Source organism: Buteo buteo, chromosome 7 (genome assembly GCF_964188355.1).
Source record: "Buteo buteo chromosome 7, bButBut1.hap1.1, whole genome shotgun sequence".
In the NCBI taxonomy this organism is placed as follows: domain Eukaryota; kingdom Metazoa; phylum Chordata; class Aves; order Accipitriformes; family Accipitridae; genus Buteo; species Buteo buteo.
Genome location: NC_134177.1, coordinates 405,084 through 418,745, shown reverse-complemented (window position 1 = coordinate 418,745; position 13,662 = coordinate 405,084). Strand labels below are relative to the sequence as shown.

General features: G+C 40.7%; 1 protein-coding gene across 1 annotated transcript in view; it reads left to right on the top strand.

Moving 5' to 3' along the window:
- Positions 1 to 249: 249 nt before the first annotated feature.
- WWTR1 (WW domain containing transcription regulator 1) overlaps positions 250 to 13,662 on the top strand; it is an 80,827-nt gene continuing 67,414 nt past the window's right edge. Inside the window, exon 1 of the mRNA XM_075031164.1 lies at positions 250 to 935. Within this exon, the coding sequence (XP_074887265.1) occupies positions 541 to 935 (395 nt within the window). The 5' untranslated portion in view covers positions 250 to 540. The remainder of the gene's footprint in view (positions 936 to 13,662) is intronic.

The window sequence follows — 13,662 nt, the reverse complement described above, 5'->3', positions numbered from 1 at the left end:
CCGATCCCGTCGGGCGCGGAGGGAGACTCCGGCGGTCCCCTGCCCCGATCCCGGCGGGTGCGGAGGGACACTCGGGCGGGCCGGGTCTGATCCGTGGCCCCGCCGCCCTGAGGGTCCCCCTGCTAGGCGGGGAACCCGCCCCCGCCCCACAGCGACTCCGAGTACCCAAAGTTTCCGTGGCAGTTGCATAACTGCGAGCGAGGCGGAGGCGGGGGCGGGCGGGGCCGCCGCGGGGCGGGCGGGCGGGGCTGGCGCTGCCCTCGTCCCGCCGCTGCCCGGCGCGGCCCGGCCCGGGGGAGGGCGCCGCGCTGCCCGGGGGCTGACCCGCCCGCCCCTCCGCCGGCCGCCCGGGACACCGACACTGCCGACGGGGGCGCAGAGGCACTTCCCCGCGCCGCCCGCCCGCTCCGACAGAGCGGCGCTGGTCCCGGAGAGCCGCCCGCCCGGCTCCGAAAGGCGCGTTCTCGGCGGCGGCCTGCAGCGGGGCCGGCCCCGGCCACTGCCTGCCCGCGCCCGCCGTCGGGGCCGCCGGGTGTGAAAATGAACCCCGCTCCCGCGCCTCCGCCGCCGGGGCAGCAGGTGATCCACGTCACGCAGGACCTGGACACGGAGCTGGAGGCGCTTTTCAACGCGGTGATGAACCCGAAGCCCAGCTCCTGGAGGAAAAAGATCCTGCCCGAGTCCTTCTTCAAGGAGCCCGACTCGGGCTCGCACTCGCGGCAGTCGAGCACGGACTCGGGCGGCCCCCCGCCGCGGCCCGCCGCCGCCGCGCAGCACGTCCGCTCCCACTCCTCGCCCGCCTCGCTGGTGGGCTCGGGCGCGGCGCCGCAGCACGCGCACCTCCGCCAGCGCTCCTACGACGTGACGGACGAGCTGCCGCTGCCGCCCGGCTGGGAGATGGCGCTCACGCACACGGGACAGCGGTACTTCCTCAAGTGAGTGGGGCGGCGGGCGGCTGCGGGGGCGCTGGCGGGGAGCTCCTGCGCCCGGCGGTGGCTGCAGCCCCGGGGCGGGCGCGGAGTCTCGGGCTGGAGGGCGGTTGCCGCGGCCCGGTCCGCACCGGGGGAGGGTTGTCGGTCAAGTTTCACGGCGGCCAGCCGGGGCTGGCGCAGAGGAGCGCGACGGGGGGTTATTGGTCGCCGGGCCGGCCGACGCGAGCTGCGGCGGCGGGAGGACGGGGGGGGGGGCATCGCCGTGAGGTGAGGGCGGCGGGGGGGGGGGGGGGGGGGGAAGCCTCGCCGTGAGGTGAGGGCGGCGGGGGCGGGGGCGGGAAGCCTCGCCGTGAGGTGAGGGCGGCGGGGGCGGGGGCGGGAAGCCTCGCCGTGAGGTGAGGGCGGCGGGGGCGGGGGGGGGAAGCCTCGCCGTGAGGTGAGGGCGGCGGGGGGCGCCGAGACCTTCCAAGGCTGAGGTGGATGCGAGGAAACTCCTTCCCGCGAGGAAGACGGTCGAGGTGAAGCGAGCCGTCGGGCGCGGGCTGGATGGCTGCTTCCAGAGCAGGGGGGAAGCCCTGCCTGTAAAACTGTCGGTTCCGTATTTCTTTGCTGCTTCGTCTCACGTCCAAGATTCAGAAACTAATTTATTTTTTTTTTAAGAAGTTTAATAGGAGTTGTTCCAGGGAGTTTTCCAGAATGTGGGAACAGTACACTGTGTGTCTGTGACCTGTTGGAGGTAAACCAGGCTGTGGATGGGGGAACTACATAACCTGGGCTCTCAGGTCTCCAGTCCAGGCTTTTAACTGCGAAACCACCGTGTTCGTTTCATGGGTGGCTTTTCACAAACGGAATGCACTGCTAGTGGTACAAGTGGTGTGTATTATATTTATAGTATCCATATCTTTAGGGACACGGGAGGAGGCTTCCTTATTTTAGTCATAGATTTTGAGAAGTGTGGTAACATAACTGCCTGTCCCATCTGGCCAGTAACTTTTGGCCAGAGTGTTTTATTTATGACGTTTGAAATTTGATTCAAAGCAGTTTAATAGGCCTGAAGATATGTAATAATTTTTATATGTGGTAAGACAACAGTGCCTTATTTTGGTAGATTCTGTTATCTCTGGTCCAGATTCATTGCAGATTAAGCGGCACTGTATTAACCCAATAAATATGCATTGACAAAATGTTCACTAATGAAATAAAACATTTACTGATGAAACATCTACCTAAGGATACTGAGGGATTTAAACTGCCAGGGTTACAGGACATCATTTACTCGTTTACTATGGCCTTCTCAGTCAGAAGAGTAGTTCATACTCAACCGTGTGTGTGTATTCAGCCATAATAAATGGCATATAGACATTGCATGATGGGACTGGCAAAGATAGATGATATTTAATATTTAGAAAACTGATTAAATGCATAATTTACATGATTCTGTAACAATTTCTTTGCCTTGTGGCTTTGGAATATCCAAAGGGTTACTCAAGAGCTCAATCTTCTAATTACTCTGCACAGAGTTTACTTTTTTGCCTCTTGTCATACTCTGAGTTACTAGCAAAGCACAAAAATACATTTTGTTTCTATCTGCCATTCTGCATGTTACTGTATATGGTTTATAATACTGGGTGGACATGTACCAGGGTCCAAATTACGAGTTTTTCATTAATCTGGTTTATCACCTGAATGAGAAGATCTTGTTGTTCTGTGCTTTGCATGTATTTTTCTTGATAGAGCAGCACAGAGAAACAGCAGCTGACTGATAAGAGCACTGTAACAGATCATTCGTAAATAAATATTTTATATAAATTCTTGCTAGGGCTTGGCTAGCAGGTGTTTTTGGATACCTCTGGCTAAAAATTACATAACATAATCTTTGTCTGCCAGTCGGTTTTTTACTAATATCAAAATGAGCTCATGTGGTTTCACCTTCCTGTCACACATTTCTGATGTAGAGACAGAGTTTTCCAAGCTGGTGGATTCTTGTTGCTTAGGCCAAAAATGCAAGTCCCTTATTTAAAAAAAAAAAAAAAAAAAGCTATAGATAAAACCCCAAAGTATCTTTCATTTTTTTCCAAATCGTGTCAACAGTAATACTCTCATTAATGACATCCTTTTTCATATATGAAACAAAAATTTCATTGTGTGTGTAATTTATTACCTAGTTTTGTTTCCCCAGTTTTATTTATCCAACAGGACTTTTCTCATTCCTATAAAAATTAATTGGAATAATGTATTTATACCTATAATGTATTTCTTTATATGTCAATGCTGTTGGGATTAATACTTAGCTATAAAATAATCACATATGAATTCTAATACTTGGCAAGTGGTGTAATGTTTTTCAGGTGAAAATAGAATTTTCTGCAGAGATCTAAGATTGTTTATGGAAAGCAACATTTAGAACTATGTGCAATAATATGTAGGGTTCAGTTGGATTATGTACTTGAAAATCTTATTGGGTCAAACCAGGCATACAAGATTACCTTTTCCTATATTCAAGGCCTGTCTGTCAAAAAAATTTGCCATTTTTTTCCAGCTTAATGATAAAGATTTGTTTACAGTCATTAGCAAAAGAAAATTGAGAAGGAAATTAAGAGCAAATAGCCAAATTAGGTCCTGTTAAAGCCTTTATTATCTGTTAAAGTTTAGAATGCAATTTGTTGTATTTAAACATATTTCCAAGAATTATTAAACAAAAGTAGTGATGGGACTTTCAGTGAACAGTGAGCTAACCTTCTTGACCGGGAACCAGCTATAACTTGAAGCAATCACACTCCTGCATGTCAATTCCTGCAGAAATTTTCTGGCTGTGACTGGAAGAAACATAAGTAGCCTGGGGACCACTCCACCCTGTAATTAAATACCAAACTGCAGAAGTGGGGGATGGAAAACAGGCTAATGAACACACACTTCCAGCAATGTTATCTAAAGCATTTCTCTCTGTGTGCATGTGTGGAAAAAAATTTAAGTGTGAATTATTTCTGATAAAAAGGGTTTCTGGAAAGACAGGCATTGTCTGCCCTGCATAGCTCTTATGTTGTTAAACGGGAATATCAGTTGCGTATTGATCCACATGCTGAGCTGTGTACACATACTCTGTAAAAAGAATTTTTCAAGTATTACTTTCCATCAATTTGTTTTTAGGTCGTACAGCCTTGTATTTAAAATGAAGACTAAGATTTTAATGTTTTCTCAGTGTGTGTACAGTGCTTTAGTCAGACTCTGATTTCATTTCAGAAGGTAAACAGAATATAGAGAACACAGCGTTTGCAGTGAACAGATTTGTGAAACTGTTATCTTTATCACAGTGTTTTCTAAAAAGTTGCAGTGAACATTTGCCATACCAGGACGTATTTGCCAGTAAATCCTGCTCAAGGGGAAAGAAGGCTAATTACTTTCAATAATTTATTTACTTGACAAGTTCAGATTTTTTCCTACTGGTTTCTGTTGGTAGAGGAGCTTGATTTAACACATGATCAGTTTTACATTACTGAGCATGTTCAGCAGGACAACAGGAGAAGAAAAGTAATGTGAATACTATGATAACTTTTTTCTGAAAATGACAAAACAAGTAGTATTAAGACAGTTGAAGTGCTCAAATGATTTCCAAATATAGCCTTTCCTTGAAAACCATTTGTGTTAATTCTGTAGGGGTTTTTATTATTTTATATTGATTTTGTGCTTGGTGCTGTACAGTGTTCATAACAGAGGTACTTTTCTGCCTCAGGACTGTAGTTAACACAACTAGAAATGGAGGAGGAGATGGACGATGCATGAGACAGTTACTCTGTTAAGTTCTGATAAAAATGGGGAAAACACCAGCACCTTTGAATGACACTTGCAGTATTGTTCCACAGTTATGACCACAATTACTCATGGACATGAGTAAGGTGGGGCTTACACCTATGTAGCTTTGGTCCTTGTAGAAAAATGGTGGAAAGCAAGAGGCCACGCATCCTGGCTGGTTTTGGTGTCATGCATTAGGAAGAGACACTTACAAAAGGATGCAGCTTTTGGAGCATTTAATCCCCACTTTAGGGGATTTGTTTTGTTCCCTGTCTCCAGTGGTTATGTGGGACTTTGTGTGCCTGAACTCCTCTCCTTGCCGGCGTTCCTTTATTAAAAATGAGTTATGGCGTGAAAGACAGTGTCAAGATGTATTACTACTAATGACTTTTATCTGGAATGAATGCATGTATCTGCTATTTTACAGTTACAGACAGGAAAGCTGTGATACAATACCAAAGTTTAACTGATGGAAACTCAACTGTAGATCACCTTTGTAACTCATTTTAGAGGTGCTTAGGAAGTTCTGTGCACATCAAAACTAAATTTGCAAGCTGTGATTGACAGCATTGGAGGTCTACCTGATTGCTCCTTTGACTGGAGTCTGTAGTTCAAATGCTGTTTCAATGATGATGTTATAAATCCAGAGAACTTCCTTAACTTTTGTGCAAATGAGAATTGTTTTCTACCTTCCTGGGAGATCAACATGGTGTATGGAGTAATTTCAGCCTCTTGATTCTGAGATTGGGCCAGATCTCATTTTGGCAGAACTTGAGTGATTGGGCTTTGGCTAAGGGACCTCTAATGTAATCAAATAGAGAGGATCAGCACATGAACTCTTCAGACATAGGCAGTTAGGTCATTTAATTCCTACACATTAAAATAATGAAATACAAAACTAGGAAGAATCATTTTAGGATTAGAAATAAATTGTTATATTCTCTTGGTTTAATGATCTCTAGCACCATGTACAAGCAAGGAAAACAATGGAATTTCAAAGTTGTCTCTCAAAACAGAGTTATTTTAGCTTGCTAGTTAGTTTAATGCAAATATTAGGCCTTGATAGGATTTTTGCCCAACTGAGGACAGAATAAGAATTTCAGAAATTGACCTTATACATTGTTTAGGAATAACTGTTTTATTTCAGTACAAAATAGTGTCTAAATTTCTGGTAAGGGAGAGTTATAGAGATAAATTTGAACATGCTCCCAAAATTAAGTGTGTACATTTTCAAGTACAGTAAAAACAATAGTATCAGGAACCACCAGAGTATTTAATAAGTTTTATTAAAGAACTGTTGATATTGAAAGTTACTGTTGGGACATACTAATAAAAGGCATATACACTAGTCCATATTCTTGCTATTACATACTTTGTAGGCTGTTCTGCTTCATTAGAATTGCATGCCTATGACTGCAGTCAGAACTTGCATTTCAGTCATCACAGCTTTAAAAGTTTCTCAATTTAATATGTATGTACAGAATGCAGCCATATTTCAGATACATCTGTATGAGCTTAATTTAATTACTGTACTTGCAAATATATTAAATAATAAGCACTGACAAACTGTAACAGTAATTATTTCATAATAATCTGCATACAAAGTTAATTTTATTTTTTTAATATTACATGAAGGAAATGCTGTTTCCTGATAGTTTTTAGGTACCTTTTTGATTTATAATAATGTTTTCTTATCAATATGTTCCACTAAATCATGGGTAAATTCTCATGATTGTATTCAGCTTGATATAAACATGTAACTTGATAGGAATGTTCAGATAGAGCAAACAGTGAAGTTCATGTGATCACTTGAAAGCCTACACTGATTTTTTTTGTTTCTGAAGATGTTTGTTAATTTCAAATTTTAGATGGCTCTTTTACAAGTACATTTTAATTGGGTATATATATTGCCTAAGACAATTCCGTATGATTAGCTGTTAAGTACAACAGTACTGACATGGAATTTTTCATTTATTTATTTAGTTTTATTTCTTTTGTTGATTTGAAAGATTTAATAGATTAACTTCCATATTCAGTGGTACATCAGTAGTGAATTGAACTAAAAACAGACCTGCAATGGTCTCCACAGGGAAAAACCAAAAGTTTGACCGTAGTAATTTAATTTCTTTGTGCTTCTGTCAATGCAAAGGAGTATATGGAAGTAAAATGCTGAGAAATAAAGGACAATTAAAATGGTATGCAAAATGAATGGACAATATATGTGATCAGATTGTTATGCACAAACTGCAAGCTTGGATAGGTTTCACTACTGTAGGTTACAAAGTTGATAGTGAAACAGGTGTAATTCTTTCTCTTACAGGGAATTGTCTGGCTGAACTATTTCATGGGTTAAAATTTGTGTTTTGCATAATCTTTGAAGTTCCGTTGCTTTTAATTGAGTACACTTGCTAGCATTTTTCAGGAGAAGTGGGGCAGAACCATTTATTTTTTTCTGGTGATCAAGCCAAGAATTCACATTTTGTGTGTGAAAAAGTTTTTCTTCCCATTGACAATTATAAATATGTGGAATAGATTACTTCAAAATTAGAGTGATTCATTGGACCTGGATAAACAAATAAGTTCTTTTGATATAAATTTATAAAGCCTAGCTGAAAAGAAAAATTAAGCTAATTCCTATATTGACGTTGGAGTTCCTCTTAAAAACTTAAAAGACCACCAGGGATTTATGAGGTACTTTTTTCCCCTCTGAATTTGGTAGTAGGAATGGCTACAGAGTTTCCCATGAAAGCTAATAATTATTCGTTTTCTGGTCCAAGACAATGTCTTTTCACGATCAATAGACTCTTTTCTCAGGATCTAAAGTCATGTCTCCTGTGGTGCTTAATAAAATTTGATGGTTAATGTGGTGTTTAATAAAATCTGAGGATGAAAGCAGATCTGGAATAAAATTGTGTTGAGAACACATTCAATTTACAGGATGTGATCCAATTCCCTCTTTTGTCAGGTTTTGTGAGTTAGGATACAAGCTATGTTTTTGACTTGGCTGCAAAGTGTCAGTGAAGAAATCTTTAAGCACGACTACGCTGACCCTGGAAGTGTTACCAAGAAGGGTTTCCTTTGAGGGAAATATTTAAGACAGTTAATTGTAAAGGGCTGTCTAGACACAAAAGTGGCACTAAATTTAGGTGTATGCAGTTCCAAATGATTTAAGGAAACTGATGACAACCCTGCTATACACACTAGTTTGTTGATACAAAATGGGATATATTGTACTGATGCATACTTTTAAGCTAATAAATGAATAATTTGCATGCAGAGGATTGCATTGGTTTAATTACATTTGTCTTAAATTACTCCTTTAGTCTTAGTGTTAAACCCAAAGTCCAGGAATATTTGTGCATTAATGGATGAGAACTGTCTGGCATCCATCTTGTGATATAAGCTGAAAATACAATTGCTTTATGCATTAATCATTAGAAAAGAATATAAGTTATAATATTTTTAGAAAGATGTGTATAGAATAGATACAGGTGTTAATTAAGAATGCTACCATGAAAACTTTTTTCTGGAACCATCTGAAAGGCTGTTGGCTTTACTAATGGTTTGGGTTGCTCAAAGAAAGAAAAATGAGCAGTAGGTTTATTTTTATAATTTTCGTGAGCTGCTATAGTCAACATCTAAAAGATGGTCTGCCTGACCATCTTTACTCCATAATTGGTAAATAGATGACAATATCCAGAGCCATTTGCTTTCTAAGTTGATGAATGTGCCCAACTTTGAGCAGATTTGACAATGTACGATTTGTAAAGTCTGTCTTTTCCAGCTTTTTACTGTTCACTCCTTCAAATCATGTTGGAAGAGTCGGTGGTTAGGCTTTGACTTGTTTCCTTTTTGGATGCTTTGGATGAAGTTGAAAATTGGTTTTACCCGTAAGTCTGTCTCTTTGATTAAGGAGGTTATTGCAGGACAAGAGCTTCTTTGTAACAGCATATTTAGTGCTCTGAGGGTAGCGTGACTAGCAGATACAAATTGTATGGAAGCAATTAAATCCAAAGGAAATGTCATGTGGGCTGAATTTCAACATACAAGCTTGTGGCATTTTCCCTCTTCGTTTTAGAGAGAGAGGGAGAGAGGTAGGCGTGATGTGGGGTGGAGGTGGATGGGGAGTTTTTTTGTTGTTGTTTGGGGATATTTTTTTTTACATTGATTAAATCAAAGTCCAGACCTAGCATGAATGCTAATGCCGGTGACTGTTGTATGAACTCTTCAAGAATGTGAAACTTGGGAACACTGTACCGTACTGCAGTATTCCCTACCTATGACTATTTTTAAGGCAGATGTGACTGAAGCTACAGTGAAGAGACAGATACAGGCTTTCTTAGAGAACTGAACAGAATGTATTGTGTTAAAACTGAACTAATTGCTTGGAGTGTCACCACAAATTACTACAATCTAAGGGGAGGTGTGAAAGAGGAGTTAGCTGTCTTGCCTTTCCTCATGGCTAATAGATGCATGTAGGCAGTTACAGCGTAAGCGTAGCAATAGTAGAGTTACAAGTCCAGACAGAGCTTTTCCTGCAGTAACTTGTTTGTCTGCCCATGCCCTATACGACATCTGCTGGCCCCTTGCTATTTTCTTGGTCAGAATGCTACTTTTTGTTCATTGGGTATTGATCTGTCCCTAATCCTTTTGGGGTTCAATACTCTTGACAGTCTTTCAGGTTTGTGAATAGAAGGACACTTCCATGGTACATTTGAGTTTTTTCCTGTACCATAAGTAATCCTTTTTTTCTACCTGCGATCAATTTAACCTAGTTTACCTGCTGATGGTGTTTTTACTAAATGTTCTATGTTCCTATTTTTCGATGACTGATTGGTGAGCAATGGTGCAAGCATCACAAAATGAAATAACAGTCTTCTGTCAAGAAATTCTTAAAGGTTGCATTAAAGTGTATTGTGTTTCTGAAATCAAAAATTGTATTTGAACTGTGAGATTTCTGTTTATGTGAGATTCTTAAAGGCCACTAGGAGTCTTAAATTGTGTGGTGTTTTTTTTAAAGAAGTTCTTAAAAATTCTTGACTGACAAGTTTTCTTAGGCTTCACCTTCACTGCGAAGCCCTTAAATACAGCAGGATCAGAGAAGAAGGAAGTAGCAGTCATTGGGAAGCTGACCTAGGTTGAAGGAAACAGTGGTGCAGTTCCTGTTGTGCTGCAGTGTGTGACTCTTAGGAAATCACGTAATCTCTTTGTGCCTTCATTTGTGGTGTGTAAAGCTAGAAGAATATCTTTTCCCACTGTCTGGTAGCTCATGTGAAATAGTATATTAAAGATTGAGGCACTAGCACAAAACTCAGAAGTATCTATAGTGATATTGATAATGCAGGGCATATGCATTAAGAACTGATCAGCATCTGTTCTTGTCAATGAAAAATTTCTGTGTTTTGAAGCAGATAGTGTACAGGAATAAACACTAAATTTTTGCTCAGTGGAAGTTGTTTCTTACAATGTAAGCTTACATCCTTTTGCAGTGTTACCATTCTAAGTGGATACAAAGCTTGCGTTTCCATAGGGCACCTCAGACATTAACCACCAGGATGTTGTAGTGCAGTTTTTGGTGATTCTTGACCATTCTACCAGCAGCAGGAGTTCAAAATCCCTGGAGATGACTGCTGATTGCTTTTTAATATGCTTCTCCTGTGGGCATGTTTACAAAAACTAACTATAGTTTGTACAAACTACAGCAACGCCCCAAACACACTTGGAGGTAGAACAGAATTTTTCATAGGAGCAGACTTCACAAACGTAAGAGGAAGGCACCTTGCCCAACTGGAGTTTGTTAGATTCACAGACTATATTTTCCAAGGTCTCTTTACCTGATAAATCATTTGGAGGATGTGGGTTTGGAGTCTTCTTTTTTAAAAAGGAAGGAAGAAGAAGAACAAAACCAAACTGTTTTATGTCGTTTGCCTAAGCAGCATTTTGTACACATTCAGGTGGAAATGCAAATGTTTTCAGAATTTTCTCAAAATATGATATTTTTAAAAGCTTCAGGAGTAAAAAAGTAATTACCATTTGAGAAAGGCTTTGGATTGTCTCCTTAGTTGGACAGTTTGGACAAAAGTAGCTTTTCCAATATTAACATCCATTCTGTATGATTTCTTTTAGAGCCATATAGGAAGCTGCATTGTGTGGATATGCTTCTCTGCAGCCTCTTGCTGGTGCCATTATTCACCTAGGTTAGATAGCTGGGGACTGAAACAAAGCAAGCTTTGCATCAGTAAGTGAGTACAGCCTGCACTGTGTGGTCATCATTGTACAGCTTTGTGGGGAATGTAGTAAAAGGTCAACATTTTTGAGCTTACAAGAGCAGAATTTAGTGTGGGAGTTCTTCACAAAAGGTTTTTTTATTTCACATTTGGTTTTGACACTACATTTTCCTAGTCATGTTTGTCATTTTACTCATTCTACTGTATATATTTAAACAGAAATATAAGTGCTTTTGCCTTGAGAAGTTAGGAAAAAATTTTTTTGCAAATATATACAGCTTAATTGCATAGTCACGTGTCAAAAATGAGGATTTGATGTTAATGTGAAAATTGTGGACTAGATTTTAATGTTGAATAAAAGTGTGTATATGCAATCTATGACTCCTCTACCTGACATGGCAGCCTTGCTAGCAGGAGGGATATAGTGATGCCAGTGATTCTTGCCATCCCTTCATACTGCACAGGATATACTTCGTATAACTTTTTGACAGCCATTCCTTTAATGATGACTTTTGTGGTCATGGGATGATCTTTTCATGGATGCTGCCATCACTGTCTCAGCCCTGACATCACCCAAATGGTAGATTATAATTTTAGACAAAACTTCTTTTTATTGGAGGTGGCAGAGGGTTCTGCTTCTTTATTCATGTTTATATTTGGCATTTTGATTTTTATCTGCTACTGAAGGACTTTATGGCAGTGAAGAATCAATGAAATTATGCCACTGCAAGAGAGTGGACAATGTAAAATTGAATAACTAGAGTAAAAGAGTTTTCTAATGAGACTATTTACAACTTATTGCAAGTGGAACATGAAATTATTGATATTTAAAAGAAATTAAAGTTTCTCTAAAGATTCAGCACTGAGAATAGTCAGTAAGGGTATGTATGTTGTAAAAGATACTTTGTCAAAGCTAGGAAAGATCCTGGTTTGAGATCTGTGACACTCCCAGGATTAAAAAAGCATCCTTTTTAAATTCTGCCCAACTTGAAAGCAGAAAATTGTTGAATCAGTCATCATTTAAAAAAAAAAAAAAAAAAGAGAGGGGCACAATTCCAATGAAACAAACAAACAGACAAAGCATCTATTTATGAAAATTTCTGGAGCTATTGATTTCATATTACTTTTACTTTGATTATGTTCTATTTACATTTCTTTAATTTAATTTTTTAATATGATTTGCTCTAAGTTCCTTCCAAAAATAGGTTAAGAATATGAAAAGCTCAGTTTCAAAGTTACTCTGACAGCCTTGTAAAGACCTCTGTAGACAATTGTTGGTATAAAGATAGTGGATGTGATCAGCTGTAGTGGAGCCTCAGCAGAAGGTCACCCAGACAAAATTCCATATGTTTGTTCACCTTTGGGAACGCTTGTTATTGTTCTTATTGTCTTGCTTTCAATTTACATCTGGAAAGGGAAAATAAAGTTCTCTGGGAAGTCTGAGACACAGGCAACAGGTCATTTTTTTTAGTGTCACACTCAGCCACACATAATTGGACAACTTTTAATTTGGCATTAATAGTTCACTTCAGTGTTTGGGTGCTTGTTTTTAATTTTTTATTTTTTTAAGACAGTTTCAGAGGGCTTTCTTGTTTGAAAAGTGCTGTTGGACTTGTTCATCTTTGACTTTATTAGTCAGCAGAAAAAAACAAGTTAATGTAATGGAAAGGCAGAAGCTTAGCTGTTTTGATAGGTTTTTAAAGTGTCTTTTACCACCTCTACAATCTAAAAAAGTGTTTCAAAACACATAATTAGATAATTTCCTGGTACAATGAAACATCTCTTTTGGAAAAGATGCTTTACAAAATGAAATTGGTGATTGTTACACTGATTTTCTTTGTTGCAAATGAAAAGTTTGATCTCATAAATCCATACTTGAGATAGAGTACTCTTGTGAGTAGGAATTATTTATTTAAACATTTTCAAGATGGAATCCAGAAACAGAGGACCCAGGCCTCCCTGCTTCATGAAGGTGTGAAACATGAGATTTGAAACATGTGCTTGGTTACCTTGCAGGGGTTTATCTGTGACAGTGATGTGACTGGGGAAGGCTACAGTGCAAAGCAGTAGCTGGAGATCACAACACCTGATGGTGCTCTGTTCAGTGTGCAGTCCTTTTGGAGAGACACTTCTGACTGCAGCACAAACATTCAGCTGCCTGTTTCTCAAGTCCCACAGTGACAAAGGGCTGGTAGATCAGGCAGCCTTACTGCCTGCATCTGGTATGCAGGGGTCCCAGAATGACAGAGTACGTTGCTGTGTGGGTGCCTGAGCTGCTGGTGGTGGTGGGGCGTGTGTCAGGACTCTTCTGGTATGTTGCAGTTCATGCTTGGAGGGTTAGAGTTGGTGAGAGTATGTCTTTCAATGGAAGTTCAATGGAAAGCATTCAATCTCTTGACTGCCCAAAGACAAAAGAGGGTCCCAGAACTTTAAATTTAGAATTGATGGATGATTTCTTCTCTTCTGCCCTTACTCAAGAAGGATCATACAACCCATACTTCAAACCAAGCAAGTCCTGAATAAGTATGGAGAACCCTAGTGACTCAGTTGGTGGGATTTTGTTCTCAGAGTTCCCTTTTGTGCTCTTAACTGAACAGTTTGCCTCTTAGTTGGTAGCCAGTGACTGTGATTGCATTTTGGTCCCTTGTGCAAGTAGAGAGAAGATAACATGAAAGTCAGGAATGCCCCTAGAGAATTTGTATTCCCTATTCCAG